Source organism: Anser anser (genome assembly GCF_964211835.1).
Source record: "Anser anser genome assembly, chromosome: 5".
Classification (NCBI taxonomy): domain Eukaryota; kingdom Metazoa; phylum Chordata; class Aves; order Anseriformes; family Anatidae; genus Anser; species Anser anser.
The window spans coordinates 35,500,668-35,528,044 of record NC_139725.1 but is presented as its reverse complement, the minus strand read 5'-3'; the positions used below and the strand labels follow the sequence as shown (position 1 = coordinate 35,528,044).

Sequence of the window (27,377 nt, the reverse complement as noted above, 5' to 3'; positions counted from 1 at the left end):
ATCCTCTGACTGAGCAGCTACTCTGAGTACACAGACTGACAGGGTAACGCTTACTCTGAAGCTTATGCAGCCATCTTTCCCTGTTCTCTGGAAAGCACTGCAGTCACATGCAGTCTGTATCCCTACAACAGTTTTAAAAAAGGATGTTTATTGGCTTAATTTAAGAAACAGCTTTGGAAATGGAATGATGGGGTGGGGAGAATCCATACTCTCTCCTGCTAGGTGTGAGACTCTTCCTCATCTTCGCGCTTGAGCTGTTCAATCAGCTGCTGCCTCTCTGCAGCTTGGCGCATCCGCATCATCACCAGGCTCTCGTAATCCCGCTCTGAGACCACAGACGCCTGGAAGCAGAAAATAAATGCAACCTATAAAGGACAGCACATATTGCAAAGCTCCCACAGGTCCCCCCTCCAAAAGCCACTCAGAACACCCGCATTTGAGTCAGGCAGACCATTTGTAGCAGTATGACACAAGGAAAATCAGGTAAGGTGTAAAAGCTGCCTGGCATACAGAAATTGGTTGGCTTCACAGCAAACAGTGCTACTGACCCTTGATAGTGTCAATGGAAAGACAAAGAATAGGACAGGCAGGGTGGCTGAAATACCCTCTTGATCCTGGGACTACTCTCACCAGCTCACAGAGGTTGGATGGGGAAATACGGCTGGTTATTTTGGATGACAAGCTTGCTCTGCAAGTCCAGCACACACTTCATCCGTTACAAAGGCTAATGCCATAAAATCAAACCCTTGTGGTTTAGGCATGAAAGTAGCTGCACAGAAGAAAACCAGGTACGTTCCCAAACTTGGCACAGGAGTTTCTGTTCTCAAAAGCTCTTGGAGCCTTTCTGCTGTGTGTGGTAGCAACTGTCACGTCAGCTAAGTGGTGACTGCAGACTACCTAATAAATGTAGGCAGCAAATGACAGCTGCTATCTCAGAGCAAAGTGGCGGTTTTGGCACTCTGCTTTCAAAAGCCTTTTAGCATTAGTAGGTGGCCTTACTGATTTCAGATGTATTCAACGTGCCGCAATGCTTGGAAACATTCATCTCATTTGCTTGACAGTTCAGGCAGAAATAAAAGCATCTTGACAAAAGGTGAACAAAAAAATCTCACGCTGATTTTTCTAGGAACTAGATTTAGTGGTGATTTAAGGACATTTTGAACAGAAAATAGAAGGGCTGAAAAGACAATCGAATAGCAAAAGCTTCTGCGGGAAAATGGTGCAAGGGTAAATTTGCTACTATGTGCCAGCAAAGTGGTTACTCCAGCTGCAGAGTGCCTAGCTGTGAGGACAAAATAGAAGCCCGCAATAGATGAAAAATGGGGGAATTAAGAGACTGGTATGCTGTAATTGGTGTCTTTGGAACTGCATGAATGAAATAACCTTTCGGTACTGCGCAGCACAGATTTTCATGGTGTTTGAGAAAGCAACAGATTGTATCAGACCTCAGTGGCAGAACGAGGTTTCTTCAAAGCTTCTGTCCACTAACCACAGATATTCACTGACATCTGCTTGGCTGAATGAAATAGCCTACATGAAAATAGCCTACATGAGACTCATGTAAATGAGTCACCTATACAAACCTGAATCACTACCTCACACTCTGGATTTAAATTTAAAACAGAGAAGAGATTATTTCCGGCCTCATTTGGGAGCCCTGCTGATACAACAAGCCATCAGAAGTGACAGTAGGGAGAGCACAAAGGGAAGAAGCAGTCTGATTCAAGATGGGCTACAAGTTGACGTTCACACTGACGGTTCTCAAGCAATCTGGGTGCCTCTGAGGGAGCTTGCTTTCTCCCCAGGCAGAGTGTGGGCTGATGCTTTGCCACTTTACACACCTACTTCCTGCAATCCTGACAATTACCAATAGTGTAAAACCCAGTTTCTGACGTGGCTGACTCAGCAAGGGCTTGGCTCAAAACAAATACATACGCACAGGGAACTGCAGCCGGGGAAGCAGTGACAAGAGGCACATGAAGAGAAGGTGGCGTGGATTTCTACCGCTCTGGGTCCAACCTGGCTGAATCATCCCTGGATTTGCTTCTTCTTCCAGCATCCCAGCATACTGGTGAGCGTGGTGGTCACTGTTCTCCGAGAACTTCATCAGTCTCTCTCCTCTGCCTGTTGGACTCAGGTGCTTCTCCGACACAGCGTAAGTCTATTTTGCATTCAATTTTCCTAACGCTTATCTTTTACATCTTCATTTTGCTGCTTTTTAAATTTCCATTCCACTATTTCTTTGGTTTCCTTCAGTGTGACTGAGTCACCAGATCCCTTCCTAACCACCCACTGAGATTTTTATACCATGCCCTTCACCATGAAGGTGGCTGGTTACCATGGTACCAGAGTGCCCTTCTGTTCTAGATGCTAGATTAAATCTGTTCTCATGGTGACTGTGTGCCTTTGCTATTCTTCATCAGCTTGTTTCTGCAGCACAGATTTAATAAGCTCAGACATCACCATTCCTTCTCCACCGAAGGAGGCTCCCTAATATGTAAGATGGGGCAACTGCTCCTGCACACAGGGATGTAGTGTGAAGTTTGCATTTCCTGCAATACGAGCTTCTCTGTTTTCCTTCCAGCTACAGGAACAGGGAAGGAAGAAGTTGTTCCTGTTGTGTGGCTTGCTGCTGAGCCTGTGACTGAAGTTCAACACCTGACTGTGAAGAGTCAGCAGTTTCCTTCTTCTCTTTGCCTTTCATCAGCATGGATACTTGGCGGAGAGGATCCATTAAGTCCACAACGTTCTTCAGACGTTTCTCACTCAGGAGACACAAAAAGCTGGGTAACCAAGTCATTATCTTGAATCAGAACAGCCACACACTGGACAGTGATGGACAGTGCCAGAAGAGGGAATGCTTGAGGGAACTGAAGGACAAGTCTGATTACCTGTCATGTCAGAGTGAGCAAAACCTAGCCAAGGCACAAGCACCTCCTAAGCCTCCCCGGCTGTACCTGGACAGTTCTAGCTGCCCGAACATCATTGATCATACAGATTCTCACTCTGACGTCTCCTTTTCTGGTGCTGCTCATCAATACCACAAAGCCACTCAAACTCAGTTCCACAAGGAGCAGGCTACAGACTGTGGGACCTCAGAGACTGGTTCCCAGAATGGCACCACTCTTTCTGATCTGTCTGATCCTTTCCTGTCCTTCAAAGTGGATTTGGGGCTATCGCTTCTTGAGGATGTTCTGCAGACCCTCAGGAAACAGAATCCAAGAGATTACGCCATTTGAAGGTATTTATGATTTAATGTATCACATTTACCTACTGCTGGTGCCAGTTTCTCTAGTCCTAACAGGAGGAAGGATACTGCATCACCCCTGTTGTGTGTGGTCTGTTTTGTTGTTCTTGCCTTACCCATGCCAGACTGCTCTTGTCCTTGCCAAGAAGTCCTTCGGAAGGGAGCTGACAGGTTCCGTGCCTAGATGAGAGCACTGTCTGCTGGAACCTTGTGGGCAAGTTTCCGTTCTCCACACTGGGAATTTCCCACTCTTGACTGTGTATCTCCAACTCACAGAAGAATGGCATTGTTTGGCAAAAGACTTGGTATTTGGGGGATGTGGCTGTGACGCTGCGGAGCATGGACAGAAAGGGGTATGACATACATCACTTGTGGATAAGCAGGCAGCTTGTAAGGAGACAGGAGCATTGCTATCTCAAAGCCATAGCTATGGCAACGGTCAAGAGACAGAAACTGATGTTTCTTCTCCCACCAAGTTTGGATGTGAAAAATCAAAGCTGTTCCTCTTTTTTTTAAATGTCAGTTTCTTTTCCCCTAACTCGAGTGCAGTTGGCACTCCCAGCCTGGAAACAGGTAAGCATCTATATAGGCTCATAACACAGCAAGAGCAGTTCATTTAGTCTACTAACACAAGAAATTTCTCTAGATACTGCTGCTTGAAGCATGCATTGATCTATCAGCTGTACAGACATGGAAGAATAAATGCATCTGTGACTGGAAATGTCTTGTTGCCTCATTTCATTGGTAGCAAGCCAAACCAACAAAGGCCAGGCATCAAGAGCACAAGTCCCTTATCTGCAGGACCAAGATTTATCCTCTCTGGCACTTCAGGTTTTTATGAGAGTGGGGAAAGCAGCATCGCTCTGCTTTTCTGGGCTGGGAAACGGCTAGAGCTGCTGGTATTCTGTCTTCCCCTGGGAGGGGGGAGGGAAAGTGCACAGAGATCAGGACCAAGATCTAGCGTTAAAATGAACACAGTTCTTCACCCTGTAGGCTGGAAGTGCTCTGCCTGGCTGAATACTTTTTAGGCAGGATCAGGGGTGAACTATTAAAAAGACACTGCAGAAGCTGCTGGGTCACCAATGTCTTTTTTCATAGCTAGGATTAGATAGCAGGTCCCTTTTAAAAAAGACAAACACCACAACAGACCTTAACAACCATAAGCTTTGGAAGCAGGATACAGCAAAGTGCTCAGATTCCAGAGAAGGCACAGACAGCTCAACCTACAGCCTGATAGGAATCTAGTAAAGTCAGATAACGTGAATTTGCTGAAGCCTCAAAGGAGCTTAGAAAAGATGCAAGAGAATGCCAGACAGAAGGCTTTTGTCAGCACATTACTGTGGCTGAATGGATGGCCCAAAACAAATGTGGTGCACTGGTAGGGAGATACCACTAGCACAGATGCAAAGCTGACCTTCCCATGAGCAAGTGCTTCATGCTGTTGTAGAGGCAAAAGGTGCTCCTCACAGCACTATATAGTCCTTGTATGCTTTGAGCCACTCAGAGCTGCAGCAATCAAACAATCATTGCTCTCAAATTGCCTAGAGTAATAGCAGTTAAACCACAGCTTTTGTAATTCAAGCTTAACACTCCTATTCAGCTCCAGCAGTTCTCCAGAAACTGCTGGACAACACTCATCTCCTGCTGTGGGACGAAACAAGCCAGAAAAAAAAAACAGTAAAAACCGTGGAGGCAAATAACTTGCAACTTGCTGCCTCCTCACAACATGACCTTTCAGCAGGCAGTCTTGCTTTCACCTAGGAACTGCTTCCAAAGCTGCCCTGGTCAAGCCTGTCTGCGGCTCTCCACTATTTGATGACTTTGGTGCACAGCTCCTGGCTGAGTACCCCACGCACAGAGCACAAGTGGATGAGTAGTGAGTGTGTTGCCATGAGAACAGTGCAGCTCTTCAGCTGTTTTCTGAAGCAGAGCAGGGAAGGAGCTTCATTTGCACAGAGTGGGAGCAAACAGGGGGTGGAATCAGACAAAAATAGGAGCTACCCAGAGAGAGCAAAGAGGAAATGAGGGCAGCTTCAATCAGAATGAAATTAGCGCAGCTTGAAAATGAGAATGTAGTCTGTGATGGATGGAAAGCCAGACCGGGTATGAAGGGATAAGGTAGGGAGTAGATCAGGGCAGTGGCAACTGATACCCAAAAGACCTCATTTTGGATAGTCTAGAATTTAAGAGCTGAGAACAAAGAGGATAAGACACCTAGAAGCAATACAGCCAAGAGAAGTGATGACCAAGTTACACGTTTTGGAAACATCTTAGTGGAAGCAGCAGCAGGCCTTGGGGAAGCATGGTGTAGGGAGTAGGAAAAGGAACCAGAGCAGCTCAGAGATCTTAGCCTAGACAGCAAGACTACAATGCAAGCAGAGTTGCAGCTGCTTACACAAAAGCAGTAGAAAGGAAAAGCATCACAAGTGCAACTCCTGGGAAAGGATACAAGCCACTGGCCATAACTCCTCACTATTTTGAGAGCTAGCACAGGACTGATGAAGGTGTGCTGGACAGAAGTGAGTCACCACTTCCACACAGCGCGAACACCACCAGCTGCTTCAGCCTGCCCTGCCTTGCTGTTGGCTCCACCAGGCTAATCCTTTGCAGCAGGCAGACGCTGCAGTTTCAAACTAACAAAGCTTTGGTCATGGAAAGAAGCCAAGACAAAGTTAGTCAAATGCTAAGTCTTTCACAGTTGAACCCACAGAGACAAGAATCCATTAACAATTTTTGCACTAGTGATCCCGTCAGGTATGAATGAACTCTTCAGAGACAGTTCTTGTTCTCCACTAGTGAGGGATAGTCAGACTTGATTCTACTTTTTCCCAAATTGTCTTCTAACACTCTGACCCAACTCTGTGAATCTGCTGTGTCTGCAGGGCTCACTGGTTCTACACCACACACAAAGATCTGCTTGGCTACTGAATTCAGATGCTCTAACTGCCTTTGCCTGAGATGTCTGGGAAATGATGCTGGCTCAGCCCAGGCTGTTCAGACAGAACATACAACCCTAAACAAAACTAGGATAGCAGCAAGGCATTTTGATATGTAAATTCTGTAAATAAAATACCTGAAAAGTCAGGAGAGAATGCATTGAACAGTCTCACAAGCCACTACAATATTTAGGCCATGAACACATACAAGGCTGACTGAGACACAGACATGTGGACTAAGGACACCTGTAGCACATAAGGCAGGGGAAAAGGAGAGGGAAGGAAGTGTCACATGAAGTTTGAACTGGAACTCACATAACCAGAGGATCTCAGGCCCCTTTGCACTTTGTCTCAGGGAAGGAATTACTAACTAGTCCAGAAAACAGGCAGAACATGAGATATACTACACTTAGCTCTACAGCACAGAATTTAACATGCTGTAAAAGAAGTGGCTATAGTTCCTACTCCAAAGAGGCAACAGGAGCAGGGGGTAACTGACAGCCAACAATTTGTTGCAGCATTGCCTGCGCAAGGAGTGATTTAGCTTCTATGTTTAAACCACTAGTTGTTGTTGCCTTTTATGCATTTTGTGACTGAAGCAACAACTACAGATTGATCATCTGGTGGAACAAACAGGAAGCAGCTAAGTTACGAAATACCTTGTACTTGAAGCGCCTACCAAGCTTTAACAACACTGGCGAAGACAACCCAAATCAGACAATAAGGCCTCTTTACAAGGATATTCAATTTGATATTACTTTCTTTCCCTCCTGCAAACCCTAAGAACATAGGTTTGGTTTCAGCACTGAAATTCCACCCTCTTCTGAATGCAGTAACCAGAGCTCCCTAAAGCTGCCTTCTAGGAGAGCTGTCTTCTGTTTTAATGAGCTATCAACCAGAGGTTTCCCACAAAGTCTACTAAATTCACAGAAGAATGGCATTAGAAGCTTCGTGTTGAGCAAGAAGCATCCTTGTTTTTCACTTTTCAAAGAGAGACAGACACATTGTGCAAAGATCCAGTCACTCAAGTAGCCTGTGCCTCAGTGTGCTGCTACTCAGGCAAAAGGTCCTTTAAAAAAGCCACCGCTTTAGCATAAAAAGGATCATCAGAGAGCCAAACCTTTCACTAAGAGCTTCTTTTCCAGCTCTGCTAGGAATCAATGCATCTTACCATAAATGCAAAGCATCCTTTTAAATTTGGGTTGCTATAGAAACAGACTTAGGTAACAGCAGCCTATGTTCTCCTTACCTGTGAAGTCCTAGGCTGACTACTGCTGTCAGAAAGGACAGTGCTGGGATTGTTCTGGGGCTGGCCTTCCAGCCACGAAATCTTTAGAGGATTATTTGTCAGGCCAACTTCGTTCTTCACAGCCATCTCCTATCAATGAAAATATTGGGTCACACTCCCTCACATTTCACTAACAGTCTTAGGAGATGTTCTATCTCAGCCTGTTACCAATGCCAACGAAGATTTCACAGCTGCCGTACATGAGAAGCACCCTTCAAGTCCCATACCCACATCCAGCACAGATAGAACATATCACTGCCAGTACTTCTGATAAACAGGGCACAGACAGTTTTTCTTGTTTTTTTTTTTGACTGTTTGAATATATCGAGTGAAAGAACAGTGACAAGGAATAAAGAGACTCTTGTAATGTAAGTTTAAGTTGATGGAACTACTAAAACATGGGTAACTGATGCATTCTGCTTCCACAGTAACATGAATTATTATAACTCATTGTGAGTCAAGACATTTAGATTTCTTTTAAACTGCAAATGCCTGATATAACCTCTAAGACTCATTAAGCCCATCTCCACAATTGGTAATTCACCCTCAGTGAGAGCTGGTTAAATAGCTTAATGTCTGCTCTTTAAAGCAGTGTCTCTTCCCTCAGTTGCTTACATGCACAGCCTGCTTGTTTATGTGCATGATCTGCTCTGGGTTTACGCCTCAAGCTTTGCCACTCCCTTCATGCATCTATACCTTTAGACTCTCATTACCCTTCTCCACTGCCTTAATGACAAGGCAGCGTTTCCAGGCTGTCAGACAGCAAACCCTTCCCTTCTGAAGCACCTTCTTGCCCACTTTCCACCGCACACATCTGCAGTCTCCACCAGACTTACAGCAGCCTTAACCGTAGCAAATTCCACAACTGCACTCCCAGTCTTCCTGCTGGAGATCAACAAATTTAGAACATCACCATACTGTTAGGGGAGAGAGAGAGAGAGAGAGAAAGAAAAGTTAATAAAAAGAAAAGTTTACACATGGAGTACCTGCAAAGAGAAGAGGTATCTTCACAGACAGGCGGCTTGAGCTGTCACCCTTTCTGTCTTGCACAGTCTCCCATTCATCCCAACCTGTCATGATTTCTGTCCCTCCAGGAAACAGTGCTGGGGAGACATGTAGCTACACACTTTGCTTCCAGTGAGCCCTAATGCAAGGGGATTGTTCAGCTTAGTCAGAGCTACGGGAGATACTCATATGAAGGGAAAATACAGACCACATGCTGGGGTTAATCAGATCAAAGGTTTGTCTATTCCTGCCTCCCAACTCCCCAGAGAAGTTAATGCATAGTGCTTAAAGTGAAGGTAAAAGTGCACCATAACCACACAGCCTGTCTAAACCTTATAAAGGGCATGAACCGATCCACTGAAGGGGAAGAGTTTGCGTTTGCTCTGTTTCACTAGGAGTCCCTGCTGGGAACAAGACAGAGGTGCACCTCAGGAGCAGTTACAGCTAATGGATTGTGCCGATGACCTCTGGAAATGGCATGATCAAGAGGGCTCAGCGGAGAAGAAAATGAGCTACCCTGGTTTATATGGAGCTTCCCAAAATTCACTATCCATTCTTACAGCATTGAGAACAGGGAAAGATCACAGAATAGAGAAACATCAGATAGGACCTTTTGGAGAATCCGCAACAGAACATCTTTCGAGTATCCCCCTCCTGTCTCATCTTCTTTCCTGCATTTCCATTTTAGCTAGGAAACAAATGCAACAAGTTAATTTTGTCCAGCTGAACACATGTTGCCATGCTGAATACAGCTCATACCACCTGCACAATAATCAAGTTTGCTATTTACAGCTACAGTCCCAGAATTGCCAAGACAATGACTTCAACATCAGCACAAAAAAGGAACAAATTATTTGTGGAACAGTGAGAAAAGCCTAACTAGAATTAAAATTAAACTTGAAGGCATATTAATGGCTATATCAGGGTAAAAAACAGACGTTTCTCAGTGCCTAAAGCAGAGATGGCTGAAATGTTCAGATCAGAAAGTAGGGGAGAAAAGGATAGGGAAGGAAGGGTGCTTTAAAACAGCAACACATGCATGGAGGAGCTGTTGGCATGCATGATGTGCATTAAGTAGAGGAGATTCACCACCTCTGTACAAAGGGGCACGCCGGTTCAGCAGGAGTCCCTTCTGTTTCCCAAAACTGCAGAAGTTCTACCAGATTTTACCAAAACCCATCTTTCTAGGGATGTCTTACTTTGAGTTTAGGAGTTATTCTGCCTTCTGCTCCATTTCCTTCTTGCCTGCCTAAAGAGGAGAAAGAAAATAAAGATGAAAAGGACATGGTTAAAAATTCATCAGCTAAACAGCATTAGCACAAAATTTGCCCTGAGAATATAGCAAGCACACTTCTGGATTTCTTTTGCACTAGATCAGTTCAGCACCCCAAAAGTCTTACACAACAGTATCAGTACGAGCTGTAGTGTAAACTCAATACTGGATGTCTGCATTTTTTCCTTCTGTGATGCCCAGGCTGCCCATGATCAAGGTCAGAAAACAGCTAAGTTAAAAACACAAGTGTGAGACATGCTATATTCTGTGACACTTCTCCCTGCAAAAGGGCTGTGCTGATAGGAACAAATGAGGAAAAATAAGGGAGGACAAAAAAACAATGCTAAGACATAGCTTAAGAATTTAATCTGGCCCTGCAACTAAATATTTAATAGCAAAATACTTCATAGTGATCTGCTCCTGCTCCGAGGATCAGAGTGTGATTTATGGTAAGTAAATGCTCAACATCCTTCCCAATTTCCAATATGTGAAATGAAGTAAGAGAGGTTAGGGTGGGCTGAACAGCTTATAGACTGTCATACAGGAAACCCATGGCAACCCCAAAACAGTTTCTGCATCTGGACCTCTGGTGTTTTTTATTTTTTTATTCCTTAGATCGTTTTTCCTGTGAGAAAGCAAAAAAAATCTTATACTATGGCAATAGCCAGAACACGAAAGGGGTAGGAAGCAAAAGACAGTAAGTTCTTCTATTGAGCTGAAACCCTAAACAGCACTCTAACATGTTTTGAAAAGCAGAACAGAACTTCCTGAAATATAAAACTGCATTTTAAGCCCACAGAAATACAGAATATTTAAAAAAAGGCAAATCACTAGAGAGATGTGGGGATGGGAATGAGTTTCAAGAATCCCAGAGCCGAACTGGGATTCTAGAAACACCTCATCCCCTCCTTTTACAAGGGAAACTAACCACAGCTACTAAGCAGCCCATAAGAATTAGAGGGAGAAAATTAAATTCCAGGAAGTAAAACCTCAGCAACCACAGACTATGCAAAACTTCATTTTCCTCACTGCGTCTCTTTTGGGTACTAAGAATTTTCACGGGGATACAGAGGTAGTAGCCCCAACAACATGTGGTGGGTTTATTTTTTGGCAACCTTGAATCAGTCCTTATTCTGTGTGCGCAACACTGACCGCTTTAATTGTGACAGATGAGTTGGACTTTAGGTTTCCTTCCAGCACACCTGTGGGGATCCACATCAGGCCACCCAATGCTTTAGAGTATTTATTGTAGAGGAGCAGAAATATGCCACATAAGAAAAAAGCCTCACAGAAATGCTCCTCTTTTGACTTACCCCTGAAAAAGGTGCTAAGTAGGATCCGATCCTATATACAGCAATGTGACCAAGTCAGAAGGCTGCATTTGCATGCAAGCCCTGCTCCATCTGCAGAGAAGTAAGAGTCCTAGGGGCAACTTAGTTTGGCTAAGGACTCCAGTCTCACCTATTCTCACCTTGGATGCGCTGCTCTCTTTCAAGCCGGATCTGTTCTCGAATGAGTCTCTGCTGCTCTTCAAGCTGACGAGAGCCTTCTTCACGCAGTCGTATTATCTGGAGCAGAGTTAGGACAGCATGGATATCTCAGTGCACAGTTCCACACTTGGCTCATGCCAGCTGAAGACTGCCAAGGACCACTTTTGCCTTTCCCCCATCTCCTGGGGGCAAACCTCCCCCTCGTTCCCCCATGCCATCTCCAGTGCTCATATAATAATTGCATCCCTTGTGATCCTACTGACACAGTCCCTATCAGCCAGCATATACGCAGTTAGCTGTTACTTTCTGCTACACAAAAGAGTAGACAAAAACCCCAAACCCTGGGACAGAGACATCTGCCAGACTGCTCCACATGCCTCTCTTTCATAGAGCCCATTAATCCAAAAGGCTGAATGACTGCTACACAGAGTTGTTATACCTCTTCATGTGGTTTGCATTATGAATGTAAAGTCTTCCAGTGATTCTTCTCAAGTACAGTTTAAGAACTTTAAAATGATCATTACCTCTTGTTCTAATGTCCTTGTTATCCGGATCTCCTCCTCTTCACTGTCACAGGCCTGAGCTTCTCGTTCCCTAGCTTCAAGATCTGCAGAGAAAAAAAATTAGAACAATGCAGAGAGAATTTTCACTGATGACACTGCTGTCCAGAGGTGGATGGAACGATCCCAAACTTTGCTTTGTCTACAACAGATTCAAAGTAGAGACCCGATGCTCTGCTCTCTCTCCTCAGCCCAGGCACAGCCACATATCAGCAGTCCTAATGGTCATCAAAAGCCACACTTGCCATCCCTAGCTATGACTATTAGATATTTCAGATGGCTACTATATTATACTAGGCTTAAAAAACAGCCATCACAGATGAAGAGCAGTTTAACAATTAGTGGTGAATTCCAGCAGCAGAAATTCAAGCACCCAGCTAATGAAGACTCCAAGCCCAGAGAAAATTAAGTTTTATTACCAAGCTTTACTTTCTTTCTCTTCTCATCAAGTTTTTGTGTCCTTTCTGCGGCTTGCTTTTTGGCTTTTCTCACTTTGTCATATGCTGCCTGTCAAAGAACCAACAGAACAGTGTAAGTACATATAAAGCAATAGGGAAAAAAATGAAAGCTGTGAATGAAGGAGAAGTCAGATACCGAAACACTGCTTAACAAGATGTGAAGCATTTTCTGCTTCTTGCTAGCACTTCTAAAAATGTTGGACATTAACACAAGTATCCTGAAAGGTAAGAGGCCCCAGGATTTCCAGACACAGCCTGAAAGGATGAGGAAGTCTAGGAGTAAATGCAAAGTGGACTGTAGAAAAAAATCTCACCCATCTTCAGAGGTGGGAAAAATATGTATTTTTCAGGAACAGGCCAGAAGTAGCTTTAGGGGCACTGGAAGCAATTCAGATTTGGCTTAGGGCATAGTTTTATCATTAAAAAGGTTTTATTTTATATGAAGAATTTACTCACAGGACAGATGCTTGACTGACATGAATGTATCAAGAGCAAAGAACATCAGAATCCTTCAGTGCAACAGCACATTAACATTCACGTAGAGAGACTTAAACAGGGTAAACTGGCAGCTTTACTGACATCTGCGCAATCCAGTGAATAATTTGTTAATCAACCTTCAGAATCTTTCTGTAGTAGGTAAAGCATGGCCCTACACAGAAGCTCAAACAGCACTTGAGCATTTTCCTTGTTTGAATAATTGTTCATGAGAGCTCTGCTCTTGCTTTATAAATAAGAAAAATTGGTATTTTCCCTTCATGCAAGCAAACCGTTTCCTAAACACTTTTTTCCTTTTTAGGTATACAAGCCAAAAACTTCTTGGATACCAAAAGCATCATTGCCCCTTGGATCAAACATTACAATCTTTGCCAGTATTTGAAAAGAGAAGAGCTATTTCATGCTTTTAAGTCTTATGAGCTAAAAATTTTATATGAATTCTCTCAAGTTGATCTGGATAGGGTTACTTGCTCATGCTGGCCTGCTTTCATTTTGTTTTTATTCTTTCCTTTCACATGTTCGGATTACTTTCAGGCCTTGAGCAGTAGGCACTCAAACACTTCCTCGCAGCAAGAACAGAGAGTCCAAGCTACATCTGGCAGCCTGCAAAGCTTATGTAGCAAAAGGAGAGAGATCACGACTATGAGCTTTTCAGTTTACAAGTCTCTCATGCCCCATTGAAAGAAGTGCTTTGAGTCCTAGCGATCACGTCTAGATACTATTTATGTCAGACCTTGATTTCAAGCGAACTGCAAATACACTGTTGTCACACAAATTTAAAGCACCACTGAAAGTGGTGGTTATTTTTTTAAGATAGATATATCCCAGTTGAGCACATTATTAAAACAGTATCTCACACGTGCCACAAAACAAAGCTACTCCCAGCACATCAGATCAGGAAAAGAACATTTGTTGAAGTCCTTATCTGGTGCCTACTATTAGATAACCTGGACAACAACAGGGAACAGACAAGACTTGCATTCATGAAAGCTCAGTTGGAGAAGAGAGCACAGAGCAAGGCAGACAGGATGAGATTTTTCACTACTCCAGCATGTACGCACAGAGTAACACCACACAATCCCAACACTACGGAGCGATAGGCATCCTTACCCTTGCTGCTGCATCTGTTAGCACAGCTAAGGCCTGAGACAGTTGGTGGAAGACTTCCGCTGGGAATTAGAAGAAAAAAGGGTAAGATGCAGAAAACCACGGCAGTGGCTTGGAGATGAACCAAAAAAGACAATCCCTTATGGAAGAGACCTGCAGAACATCAGAAAGAAAAAAAAAATCTTTCCAAAGCATTTTGTAAGCCAACCTATAACTAGAATCTGGTTATCAAACCTGTGGAAGAAACAAAAACTGCAACCACTTCTTTTTAAGCGAAACCTTGCAAACATGAATTCAATAGAACCCATCTATAGACACAATTCGCCAATTTGCAGCCAGACTGAACATTACAAACAAATTCTGTCTCAAAAGTAGCTTTTCAGCCTGAGACCCAAACTCTCCATCTCACAGCGACGTTGCTGACCCTCTTCCTGGAGGAATATACACATAAGCTGGTGGTCTCCCCATACACTTAAACAACCTCCCAAACTTCTGCATGTATCAAAACCCCCAGCTCTACTCTTATCACCACTAAAAATATTTTTTCCTGGTGGCGATCCCCACACTACAGCTTTAAATCTTCAGTCTGTAAGAGTATAGTCTATCAATTTGGAAAACACAAGATACAGAACAATGTTTCTTTTGAGGTGTCTTGATGAACAGTGTCCTTCCAGTTACTGATATAAATGTAAAATACTGATTTAAAAGCTTGTTATTGAAGTTCTGATTGCAAGAGGCATAAATTAAAATAGTGACCAGCCAGTAAACATTTAAGACAGCCAAAGATCCATGATTCAAGTATCATATGGGAAGATTTTGAGTGGTACAAATAAAACTTCAGCATTGACTTAACACTTGTATTCTTAAAACCAGCATGTATGCATTCAACTTTAAAATCCTGAGCTACCTGACAGTGCTGAAAATAACTCTTAATCCTGCATATGTACACATTACATGACACAAAGCCAGGCATTCCCTTAATTACATACAAAGACAGACCTGAAGTTAAACAGTTAAACACTTCCAGGAGTCTCCACACATGAAAATAAACACGAGTGGTTTGCAGCCATATTGTTTCATCTTACCTGCTCTGGGATTGTCTGGGTTCTTATCTGGGTGACATGTCAGGGCCTTCTGACGGTACGCTTTCTTAACCTGCAAGAAAGGAACAGAGATCTGCCAGTTATATCATTTAGTCCATGTTGAGATGCAAACTTAAAAAAACACATTACAGAATCAAAACAACAACTCAGGGTGGGCCCCTCAGGCCTGACAGAAAAATAAAGTCCAGTTCTGATGTTGACCACACCATTAGTCCATCAGATTGAAATACCTTTCCCTGTTTTCACCAGTCTACTGTAATAAGGCGAGACTCCTGAAAAGCTCAGTTTTCTACTTCAGTGCAGCGACCTGCCCTTTTAGATCACACTGTTCTGCAAAGATAAGCATTTGAGCCCAGGGTATTTGGTAGGCTGGCAGCCACATTTTGAATGAGTTTGAGCTTTTCTAAGCTGGAAGTTTTACCTCTAGGTACGCTGTATTGCAGCAGTCAATCCTCCTGATCATCAAGGCCAAGTCTGGTTCACAGAGGCAGTTTTCTAGCCAGAGGAATATAGTGTTCCTTGCAGCTATAGCTCTTTGGGACATTTACTGAGCAACAATTGAGCTTGGCAAGGTGAAGAAATTTTGACTGAAGACTGCTTAATCTCTTCTACACTTCACAGGAAAATTGAAAACTTTATGGGCTAAGTCACTAGTAAAGTTTTTAATAATCTGAGCTCCCTTTCTCAAGGAAACATCTGCATGCAAGAAAGGAAAGGAACAAAAACTGCTCTGCTCAACTGCCAGTTTTTTGTTAGATTGTGTGGAATAAGTGGTGGCCCGGCACCACCTGGTGGACAAAGCTGATGGAAAGAAAATGTGCGGCTGAAGCCTTACGGGCCTAATCCTGTCTCTTCCATAAGCAAGATTCTAGTAAACAGCAAGTTAGGTCTCCTCACCATGCAGTCACAACTACACCAGAAACTATTTACATAGCAAGTTCAGATAAGGCTTCTCTAAGCAATGAAGTTATTTAACAGTTTTGCTCCCTTTTGTTCACGTCTTTCAGCAAAGTTTCTCTGAATACAAATGGTCTTTGTGTTGGTTTCTTCAAATATTTTATATCAAGGATCAGCACTCTAAATTACATTTGTCAATTTAAGTCACATCATAACTTCCCATTTGTAATCTCCTCCTCCTTTTTTCAGCCCCAGTAACTAGCTCAGCAGTGAAGTTGATACCACCTGAAGCCCTTAATCTCATTCAACCCTATGAATTAATTGTATTGGGCTTGTTCATCTGTTTTGGGTTTACAACAGAATTTCCAGTTAACCTCTGGCACATTTTCTGGTTAGGCATCCTTTAGCTTCTGAGTTTTACCTTATTGTAATTTTACTACTCTTTATCACCATAAAAAAAAAAGAGAAAACTTAAGGTAAGAAAAGAGTTTTCCTTTTAACTTTGTTCAGTTAATAGTTTTACCCAGAGAGTTACTTCGCTGGAATAGGTCACCTTCCCAGTTTAGTCGTGTAAGTCTTTTGGATGTTTAGCACTGACTTAACTATTAAATTAACAAAACAATATAACCATGTAATTCCAAACCCGCAAAATTAAAAAGATTACTTTTAGAAACCTACAGGATCTAGAACGCCCTCTAGCAACTGGATTTCTGGCAAACACCGGAGGAACTTTGCTCGTGAGGGTGCACAAACAAGGCAAAAGGAACTAACTGTCTGGGGCTCGTTCTGCAGCACGCTTCAGGAAGATCTCACCCTCAGAAACACGACCTAAGATGTGAGAAGGGAAGGGTAAGTTGGGCGGGGGCAACAAGAGAGGAAGTGGCCTTTCTGAGTTATTTACGGCCAAGGCCGACAGCAGCTGCCGGACAAGGCAGCAGCAGAGCAGGAGCAGCCTGGTACCACGCCGGCACCTGGAGCAACCGCTAAGGCAACCGTGAGGGGAGGAGAGGAGGAGAGCAGCCCCTGACCCAGCCCCGAGCCCCCTCCTGGCCGCCGAGGGCCAGCCGGGGAGCGGCAGAGCAGGGCCGGGGGCGCCCAGGACGGCTGAGAAAAGGGGGCGGCCTCGCCCCGAGCCTCCCCACGGCCCTGACCTCCTTCTCCGACGCCTTCTCGCCGACCCCCAGCAGGCCGTACAGGTCCAGCTGCAGCAGGTCCTTATCGACCGCCATCTTCTAGCGACCGGCTTCTCTCCGCGCCGCCGCCGGACCCGCGCAGCCTGCCGGGAAATGTAGTCTTCCCCTCGCCGCCTCCCCGCTCTCAGCGCTGGGAGGCTCCCAGGATCCTGCCTACATGTACCAGGATGCCCCGCGCCTACGGACTACCCTACCGCTCCCAGCGGGCACAGCAGGACGCGAGGCTTGCCGGGTGATGTAGTTTGCTTGTAGCCGTGGCCGGCATAGCGGAGCGGCCGAGGGACTACAGCTCCCGTCGGGCCTTGCAGGGGACGGACGCTTTTCGTTCCCCGCAGTCCTAAACTCCTTCTTGTGGAGAATTGTGTCAGCGTTACATGAAAAAAGCACCAGAACAAAATATGATTATGTTCCGGCCTCGCAGCCAAGCTGCGGGGGCCTGTATTTGGGAAAGCAGTTTAAAAAGCATGAGCCACGCTACAGGCCATCCCCCAAAACATGCTAAATATGGCCTTATTAGGGAAAGGTTCACACTTTCTGTAGTGCATATGATGTGAAATAAATGGACCTGTGATAGCTAGCAAATGGGCCTGTCTCCAGTAGATTAAAATAATTAGAAGCGTTATTGGAGCCACTTTGTAGGTATGCCCCTTGCATTTTCAGCCTTGGTGTGAGTGCTAGCACATCTAATAGCTGTTGTGTTAGGAGACTGCCTTTTTTCGAGGTTCTCCTTGCACAGTTATCCAGTACATACTGCTGTTCTCTTTCTCAAAAGGGACCAAACAGCAGGAAGAAACTGTGGATGGCCTTATAGGTAGATAGTGACCATGATTTTTGGAAGGTCTTCTACAGTCTAACCTCAGGTCTAAGCCAATCTTCGTGCCTTTGGCAAACTAGCTCCTTTATTCCTCAGCTTCCCTTTTTATATTTTTTGAGGGGGGGCAGGGAGAAAGAAATTGATATTCTCCTCTTTAGCTACTGCTTTCCTTTCAGGCAGAACCCCATGCAGTAAAACTGTCTGGACTGCTTCCCTTTACAGTGGGGATTGCGTATCACTAGACATTGCTGTACTGTCTGCCACAAGGAGATTGTGTCTGTAGCCTTTATCATAGGGCAGACAGCTTGGTGAATACCACTGAAGACATTGAACAAGCACGGATAGCTGCTTACCTTCCAGACAACATAGCTCCATGAACATGTTAAAGGCATTCTCTTCAACAATATAGACACACAACCATGCAACCTACCCTCAGACACTGGCAGTGTCATGGTGATAAGTCAGGTCGAAGTCCAAACCAAGAAGCCAATTCACAGGTCAGGTGAGTGCCAGACATGTTCAGAATGACAAGGCAGGGCTGAGGCTAAGTGATGAAGTTAGCGCACAGGCTGAGGTCTAGATCAAGAAGCTCCATTACCAGGTAGGGACCAATACTCATCTGACACATCAAAAGAAGAAGAGCAGCCCAGGGCTGAGCTTAAATAGAGCTCCTGGGCCAATGTGTATAGGGATGGAGGGTCCAGGTGAAATTGATCAGGGCAATTAAGACTTAGTGCTTTGAGGGCCCTGACAGAGGCCTTTATTGTGTTGCTTTGGGCACCTCTTACAACCCCTCTTAATCTGATGTGTGAATCCAGAAACGAGAGACATGAATCATGAAAGCACATGATCACCACAGGGGATCCTTGTGTTCCTCGCTTTGTGCAGAACAAACAGCAGGAGGAAAGACCAAGGAACCAAGAATGAGCAGACAGTAGATTTCCCAAGTTTCAGGGACTGAGCTAGAACTAGGCAGAAATGTCTGAAGTAAATGTTTCTGAGCTGCCCCAGTGCATATTTGGGCACACCAAACCTTAAAGGTTGGACTAGATGATCTTAGAGGTCTTTTCCAACCTGAATGATTCTATGATTATATGATATTAAAATGGAAAGGAAACAAATGACTGGCAGTGACACATTTCTTTTCTTTAACCAAAACAAAATACAAGCGACTCAGAAATTTGGTTTTTCCTGTGTCTCAAGTGTTTGCTTATCTAGCAAGGTCCATCCTCGATGCTGATATCCCTTCCTTCCCCAAACCCATTCTGTTCTGTGGCTGAGATGTCAGAATGCATCATACGGTGAGCTGTGTCCATTAGAGATGGTTTCCAACTTGATAGCTTATGGGAAAGCCATGATGCACTTTCTGATGCTGTTCCTCACCTCCTTGTTTCTCAGGCTGTAGATCAGGGGGTTCAGCATGGGGACCACCAGGGTATAGAAGACTGCCGAGACTTTCTCCTGCTCCATCGAGTAGCTGGAGCTGGGTTGGATATAGCTAAAAGTAACAGATCCGTAGAAAATGGTGACAGCTGTCAGGTGAGAGGCACAGGTGTGGAAGGTTTTCTTCCTGCCATCATCTGACTGGATCCTCAGGATGGCAGAGAGAATGAGCACATAGGAAACCGTGATGACAAAGAGGGTGAACAGGGCAATAACTACAGAAAAAGCTATTAGCAAAGTCTCGTTACGATGGGTATCTGCACATGCAAGTTGCAGCAAGGCAGGTATGTCACAACAGTAATGATTGATGAGGTTGGGTCCGCAGAATGGCAGCCCCAGCAAGCCACAAGTGTGTGTCAATGAATTCAGGAGTCCCCCCATGTATGATCCCACCACTAATTGCCTACAGACTTTCTTGGTCATCACAGTCGTATAGAGCAGTGGTCTACAGATGGCTACATAACGGTCATATGCCATGGCAGCCAGCAAGAACCCCTCTGTAGTGAGGAAAACAGCAAAAAAGAAAATCTGGGAAAGGCATGCGGAATAGGAAATGGTTTTGCTCTGCACTAAGAAGATCACCAGCAACCTTGGAGCAAAGACAGTAGAATAGCAGAGGTCGATTAGAGACAAGTTACTGAGGAAGAAATACATAGGAGTGTGAAGTTGGAGACGAGTCCAAATCAAAACGATCATCCCAAGGTTCCCCAACACAGTGATGATGTAGATCCCTAAGAATATGCAGAAGAGAGGGAGCTGCAACTCCAGATGATCTGTCAATCCTAGGAGGATGAAATGGGTTATCGTACTGTCATTCTTCCCGTCCATTTGACTTAAGGGATACAACAGGAGACCTGCTGAATTACAAAGAATGGTCAGGATGAAGGAAGCGGTATTCATTACACAGAGTAACACAAACTGGCAATTTGAGGTTTATTCTGAAATTGTAGTCTGGTTATGCCTTCAATGCTGAATCAAGATGAGGTACAGAAACATTTGTCCTTAAAATTTTGTTTAATTCCAGGCCAGGTGGTGTGTGTGTATCTAACAAAATACAGCAGCAAGCAACATATTCCTGAACTTGAATCTCTACAAGCTTATGCATAACGGAGTGAACTCTAAAAGTGAGTGCATGGCTTCTTTTCCACCTAGATGACTTTAATCTGTGATTCTTGTCCCTTTGCCTCACTTGCTAAAACGTTATGTTGTCCATATGTCGATCATCTAGATTTCTTCTGAAGGGGAGAGGAGGGGAGGGGAGAGGAGAGGAGATGATACACTAAAACATCAGAAAACTCTTACAGGGATCTTTTTCAGCTCTACAACTGTTTCTGTCACAGCTAGGATTACTAATTTTAGCTAGTTACTTCTTCCTCATCATTATCAATACAGTTGATGAAACTCCTCAATATCAGATGCCAGATGTTTGAATCCTGACATACAATCCAAACGGAAGCCTGCACAGGCATGGCTTAGGGGAAGATTTGGAGAAACAGGGTTTGAGAACACTATTTTCACAGAAAACGATGAGAAGTTAACGGTCATTTCCTATCATTATTTAACTACTGAAGGATTAGCTATATATCCAAAGGTGATTTCTCATATTCTTAAAATCAGAAAAAATAATTCTGTCTGCCTATGCTTGTGTCTAGTTACCTTTATACTTCTTTGTGACCAAAGAGCATCATACACACTAAGGGAGAACCACAGCTCAGGGCTGACATAACCCAGGAAACTGAAGGAAATAGGAAGTATCTGTGTAGTGAAGAGGGAGCCACAATGAAGCAAAGAAGTAGAGAGAAAGAAAGGGAAAAGTAGAGAGAGCTTTGCACAGTGTAGCAATTTAGGAGGGAATCATCTTCTTACCAGTGCATCAAGAACTTTGCAGCCAATGCACACAGCAATGTGCTGTTTTATTGAACAATGTGCTGTTTTAATGCACATTGCATTTTCTTACCTTGGATTGACTTCTATACAGCCCAAATTCAGACTGGTAGAATTAGGTAGCCATAGACCTGAAGCATATCTTTTAGTCCGAGGTTAGACCTCAAATAATTTGAGCCTGTTGTCTGGAAGTATTTTCTTTTTCTTCCTGCTTTTCTTCTTAATGACAAGCTAGAGTGATCTGGTGTATTTTTCTAGGCTTGTTACTCTAAGAAAGCATAGCAAGTTGTTGGGCATTGAAATCTGTGTCAGGTTTTGCAATTCAAAAGTCTAGCTGTCGATGTACCAGAAACGTGGGGTATAATTGCTTCAGGTGAGTAATGGTTGCTCAGCCTTAAAACCTCTTCAGAACATGTGATTCTTCCATTGCTTTTAGGAATTCAGTAAAGTCAGTGTTCTACGAAGAGTTTTCCTTTTAAAGGAGAGACCCGCTGTGTGTTCTGGGAGCTGGAGCTTTTACCTTACTTGTTTTACATCAGGCTCAAAGGGCCCAGTGATTTCCCTTGATGCTGTTCTTTCAGTGTTTACAGAATGCTCTCCTGAGTCTAATGGCCTGAAACTTGAGCAGAAGAAAAGCACAAGGAGTTAACTTCCATATCAGTGGTTCTATTTCAGCCTGACTGATAAATGAAATGTAAACCAACAATTGGAAGTTCTTATAAACAGTTTAAATATAGAACAGAATTCTTTGGAGAATGCTAACCCTGACTTAAATCATTCAGATGTTATATATAAAAACTTTTCTACTTACTTCGACTGCCAGGATAGCAATGGCAGTCCTCCAGACCCCTCACCCTTGGTCTTTGGTTGAAGCAACACATTGGAGGGAACTCTAGACAAGACTGTTCACTTCTTGATGGGTAAAATGAGGAAACAGAAAGAATGGTATCCGAGGGCTCTGTGAGCAAATAGTAGAGAAAAACCTTCCAGAGAAATATTTTGTGATTGCCGTACTTCACAAATATGCTCAAAACAGTGTGTCTATAGATATAGTCTCTGGCTGCCTCACTATATCAAATATTCTGCCAGCTGCTGCCTTTAATGTGGCTAATGTGTGACATTACGGATAGGAAACCAGAACTCAGACATATCAAGATCCAGAGACTAATTAAGTCAGATTCATTGCTTAAGTCTTGAAAGTATTAATCTGAGAAGAAACAACACCAAACTCTTTCTTAGCCTATGGAGAGAAGTAAACCTTTATGGAATCATACTTCTTAATGAAGTATTTTTGGATAGGATGATTGTTCTTGTGGTGCCTATAACCCACCACTGATACAAAACATTAGTTATTCTAATGCCATCGGTTCATTACCCAGCTGTCCTTTGGCTGTAATGGGAGCTTAAACAACCACGACGACTGTTCAAGTGAGGTGAACTGAATCTGCCTGTTAGCGGCATAGGGTTGGAGCCACAAATGTTCTGACTGACCTCATCTCTGCAAAACGGGCAAGTATTCTGGGGACATAACCGTGTGTAAGATGTGATCTTATTTTTTTCTATAGACATCTTCCATTAACTGCTCTAAAAGATAAAGTTCCTTGCTTTGACATGAACGTTCTTGTACTGTTGTTTTAAAGAGAAATAAATCCTACTTATGCCACTGTCACATGAGAGAAAAAATGACAACTGGTGTTGGATCTGGATACTGGAGTTTAAAGAAACCCCAGGATCTGAGCTTTTACCTTACTTGACTATTTCATACACTGACTCATTCGTCCCCTCCGCCCTCCAGCATTGTATTTACAATATCTCAGCTTGTCTTCCCAGCAGGGAGGTGGCTGCTGGTCTGTGAAGGCCAGGCAGAAAATCCTGCTGGTTGGGACGTTACTGACCAACATCCCCATCAATCATTTCCATGCCACTTTTTGCTCTCCATGATCTTCTCTCACTTCCAGGGTCTTTCCTCCTCTTCTTCTTCAGTATCCCAGGCTCCAAATTTTCCCAATTTAAAGTCTAGGTGCAGATGCACAAAGCATGATCAGCATTCTAGTAAGTTTTGTGTCATGCTTCTTTATTAATTGGAGGATTTGGAAAGCACTATTTCTATTTAGACCAGGTGTTATCAACATTTATAACCAACAAGCTGCTGGCAAACCTTTCTGGTGTTGTTTATTTGTCTCTTTTCTGGGATATTTTGCTGATTTTTTAGTTTTATCTTTTTCATGTGTAGAAGTATTAAATATAAACAGAGTATTTCATTATGCTTAGAAACAGTGAGGGGAGCTCACCTTTTCAGATATAGACCTCTACAGTGGCTACCACAAACATGAAAATGTAACCTTGTCTTCCAAAACTTAAACTTCTTTGTCCAATAGAGATATCTACACAAGTTCTTATCTTGGACTTCATATTCAGTTAAGAGAAAAATCAAACAAAGCAAACAAACAAAAATGCATTTTTGGGGCTTGTTCATCCCCTGCTAACGTGAGTGGGTGTCTAAAACCAGTTAGATGATTGTGACCAAGCAGTGAAAATGAAGCAAGAAAATGAAGTGATGTGAAAGTGCTTTAGCAGGCACTGTACGCATTTTTTCCAGGCAACTTCTTTAGAGGGTAATTAACACAGTTCTGAGCTCCAGAGCAAGTGGAGGGCTGGTGGCAGCTTCTTCTCTCTCCTGTTGTTGCAGAAGAGGGGACAGGAGCAGATAGAATTGATTACCAAGCTAATGTACTGTGAAATCTAAACTAACAATGTCCATCTGCCTAATTTGCACATGAACAAGTGAGATTGAGAGTTGATCCTTCTTTACCTAAGACTTTGATACTAGCACCATCTAAAAGCACAGTTAATGCACTGCATGAAAGCTGGGTATTTTTATTATCTCTTGGTCAAGTGTTTTCATGCAAAAATCAGCCAAGCAAACACTTATGAATCTGTTTCTCATAGGCAGTGGATGGAAGGACTTACAAGTAGCATTTTTCAGTTCTGTGTTTCTTTCCTTTTACAAGTTTGACTGGGACAAGTAATGTGTGAAAGTACTCACAAAACCCCAATTTCATACCCACCAAATCCAGGTGGGTCTGAATGTAACTTGACATTGATGAATATCAGGTTTTGCACTCTAGCTTTACCCAGGTAAAACTATAGGACACTGGATAACCTCTCTTGCACATTTCTCATCATGATAGTTGCTACTGAAGAGCATCTCCTTATAATTTATATACAGGTCCAGTAATTTTGCGTACCTCTTCTCTGGAAAACACTTGATTTACAAAACTCCATAGAAGTGAAGAGGACAGACAGCCTGCTCAGCTGACAATTCATGGTGGCAATGGAATGATGTGGAGTGGCGGAAAAGTGAGTTGTTTCCCAAACTGGATTGGGGATTTTGGAAATTAACTTTTTTCTTAATTTATCAAGAGATAGTGATTTATACAGCTGAGACCTTACAGGACGTTTAATATAGATAATTCTAGCCCAAAGTCATCCTGGGCTCCTTTCTGTGGGCTGGGCCTCATCAGATACGGCTATGCCATTGAAAATGAACAAAAACAAACAATCAATGAAACAAAACAAAAACAAACAAACACACACAAAAACAAAATACCACAGAAGCAATAAAAACAAGTTAGGCAGGATTCAACTCTGGAAACTAACACTGTGAGCATGCATTTGTGAGTCTCTGTCTTTTGAGGTAAAGAGTTAAAACATTTTCCTAGAAGCTCCCACCAAAAACATGATATATGTTATGAGAACCAAACAGTAGAAGGAGGCAATTTTTACCTTCTCCTCCAGGAAGTTAGTAATGTGTTACGAAGATGAAGGAATACAATTGCAGGAAAAAAAAAAGAAAAAAAGAAAAGGAAAAAAATGTTTGTTTGTTTCTCCTACTGTACATTTAGCTCTAACATCCAAATCTAAGTTCAATGTTTAAATTATAGCAGACAGACTAGAAAAAAAAAGATCACTCTAGATCTCATTGGTTCTCTGAGGTACTAAAAAGTTTCTGCCAGTTTCTCTAACTTTTCAGTTACGTTTGATTCATACATGTTTATAATTGGTATAAATACAAACATTGCTACCAAACTGATACCTCATTCTCTTTTCAGCTTTCCTAGGGAATTGGCTATTATTCTGACAAGCAAGTTGATGAGCAGCATTTTTTCCTTTCCATCACCCTTCTTAGAGCATTTTTCACCTCCTTGTTCCTGAGGCTGTAAATCAGGGGATTCAGCATAGGAACTGCCAGCGTATAAAATACTGCAGAGATTTTCTCACGATCCAGCGAGTATCTTGAACTGGGCTGCACGTGGCTCAAACTCACAGGCCCGTAGAATAAGGTTACGGCTGTCAGATGGGAGGCGCAGGTGGAAAAGGCTTTGTACCTGGTTGCAGAGCCCATGCTCAGAACGGAGAAGAGGATGTAGATGTAGGAGACGATGACAATAAGGAGTGTTGACATAGCGATGATCCCTGAGAGGGTTACAAGCACTAGTTCGTTCACACGGTTGTCAGAGCAAGTGAGTTGTAGCAGTGGGTTTGTGTCACAGAAATAATGGTTGATGGTATTAGGGCCACAGAATGACAATTTCAGTAAGCCACAAGTATGTACCAATGAGTTAAAGAGTCCCCCTAAATATGATCCAACCACCAGGCAAATACAGACTTTCCTGGGCATAAGAGTGGTATAAAGTAGTGGGCTGCAAATAGCTATGTAGCGGTCATAAGCCATTACAGCCAGCAGAAATCCCTCTGTGGTCACAAACACAACAAATAAGAAGTGCTGGGTGACACACGCTGAGTAAGAAATAGTCTTATTCTCCACTAAGAAGTTTACCAACATCCTTGGAACAAAAACTGAAGAATAACAGAGATCCACAATTGACAAGTTAATGAGGAAGAAATACATGGGTGTTTGCAGCTGGAAATCAGTTGTGATCAAGCCAATCATACCAAGATTACTCGCAAGGGTGACAACATAGATTAGTAGGATCATCACAAAGAGCAGGGACTGTAGTTCTGGGCGATCTGTCAGTCCCAAGAGGATGAAGTAAGTTACTGTGGTGTGATTGCTTGCTGCCATCCTTACCTCTGTAACAGTTTACCTGCTGAGATAAGATATGTGTTGACTATACAGTTAAAAGAGAAAGAAAGGTTGTTTATGAGTAGGAGTAACCTACTGTAAAGAAGAACAAGGGCTGAGATTAAATACCTGGATCTTGATTCCCTTTTGTGCAGCAGCAATTTTTGAGCATGCTCAAAAGTGCCGATTTTCATCAATCAGACCAGACTCACAGGGGGATCCTCTGTGCCCATCGTGCACAAGCTAATAGTAGCGAGCTGCCTAATGGTCTTGCTTGTGGACAGCAGTGCACATCTGCAACAACACAGCTACTGATTCATATTTTTAGGTGATGTAAAGTTTGACATGCAGGTGTCACTCACGGCTTTTGAAACATGTATGATAAACACTGAACGAATTCTGCAACTTTCTTCATCTTTTCAGCTAGGTATTTCACATTATTTACTCACCAGGAAAGACTGAAACTCACCAGAGTTTGTATTGTCCAGAGAGAAGGCATCTCACCTAAATCCTTAGTTCTCTCTTTGCTCTATGAATGTGCCTGTTTCTCCTCAGTCACTAGTAGAGGGAGCCTGCATGACTTGCTCAGCGTTGTGCCTTGGGCAGCATGAGACTTTCTTCAGTAGACACTCTCAGCAGCTTCCTTCCTTACTTATGTCAATGGAAGACGAGATGACATGTAACAGTTGTCAACTTTTTAAAACGCCAACATAGGAAGAGAGAGAGTTACACATTGGGTCTATTTTATGACTAAATTAATGAGATCCAAACCTACTTTGTAGAAGAGAGTCCATGATAGGGTGGGAGACAAGACCTGGTCCCTCCTCTCATGACTGATCCCATATTTTATCCACAAGCAAACCGCATAAAATACATAAGGGGGGATCGTAGCCTAATTTTTAGGTATCTGGATCTCTTGTTAGATTTTGACTTGAGATCCAGAGGAGACTTTTCAGGCAATCATGCAATTACCATTTACATGTCTAAATTTAATCTAGACTTCTAAGTCAACTAGGCTGCCGCTGTGATCAGTGTATGATCAAACTATGGTGTAGTCAACTACTCATCCTACTTATTTCACCTCCTTCTCTGAAGGGA

The 27,377-nt window shown here is 43.2% G+C and overlaps 3 protein-coding genes across 3 annotated transcripts; 1 reads left to right on the top strand and 2 right to left on the bottom strand.

Moving 5' to 3' along the window:
* Positions 1-128: 128 nt before the first annotated feature.
* On the bottom strand, positions 129-17,951 carry DNAJC17 (DnaJ heat shock protein family (Hsp40) member C17). Its single transcript, XM_083839718.1, has 11 exons — positions 17,011-17,951; positions 14,945-15,014; positions 13,863-13,921; positions 12,219-12,306; positions 11,764-11,846; positions 11,221-11,317; positions 9,676-9,725; positions 9,087-9,164; positions 8,308-8,388; positions 7,433-7,561; positions 129-341 (listed from the first exon to the last, which is right to left on the bottom strand). The coding sequence occupies exons 1-11, from the start codon at positions 17,086-17,088 to the stop codon at positions 219-221; spliced, it is 936 nt and encodes a 311-aa protein (XP_083695844.1). The 5' UTR covers positions 17,089-17,951; the 3' UTR covers positions 129-218.
* LOC310900955 (uncharacterized protein C15orf62, mitochondrial) lies at positions 352-3,968 on the top strand. The gene is made up of 2 exons (XM_083839720.1): positions 352-2,155; positions 2,585-3,968. Exon 2 carries the CDS (start codon positions 2,709-2,711, stop codon positions 3,237-3,239), a length of 531 nt encoding a protein of 176 aa, XP_083695846.1. The 5' UTR covers positions 352-2,155; positions 2,585-2,708; the 3' UTR covers positions 3,240-3,968.
* On the bottom strand, positions 13,877-27,377 carry LOC310901147 (uncharacterized protein). The gene is made up of 4 exons (XM_083840270.1): positions 25,332-27,377; positions 18,297-20,227; positions 14,945-15,014; positions 13,877-14,012 (listed from the first exon to the last, which is right to left on the bottom strand). The coding sequence occupies exons 1-2, from the start codon at positions 26,277-26,279 to the stop codon at positions 19,208-19,210; spliced, it is 1,968 nt and encodes a 655-aa protein (XP_083696396.1). The 5' UTR covers positions 26,280-27,377; the 3' UTR covers positions 13,877-14,012; positions 14,945-15,014; positions 18,297-19,207.

Excerpts from the sequence above, each read along its gene's own strand:
- LOC310900955 (XM_083839720.1), top strand. The coding sequence starts at position 2,709 with ATGGATACTTGGCGGAGAGGATCCATTAAGTCCACAACGTTCTTCAGA.
- DNAJC17 (XM_083839718.1), bottom strand. The coding sequence starts at position 17,088 with ATGGCGGTCGATAAGGACCTGCTGCAGCTGGACCTGTACGGCCTGCTG. Across the intron at positions 11,318-11,763 it reads CAAGGACATTAGAACAAGAG|ATAATACGACTGCGTGAAGA; the intron begins GTAATGATCATT and ends ACTCTGCTCCAG. Across the intron at positions 7,562-8,307 it reads TTGCTACGGTTAAGGCTGCT|GAGATGGCTGTGAAGAACGA; the intron begins GTAAGTCTGGTG and ends TTTCATTGATAG.
- LOC310901147 (XM_083840270.1), bottom strand. The coding sequence starts at position 26,279 with ATGGCAGCAAGCAATCACACCACAGTAACTTACTTCATCCTCTTGGGA. Across the intron at positions 20,228-25,331 it reads GCTCATCAACTTGCTTGTCA|TTTGTGTTACTCTGTGTAAT; the intron begins GAATAATAGCCA and ends TCAAATTGCCAG.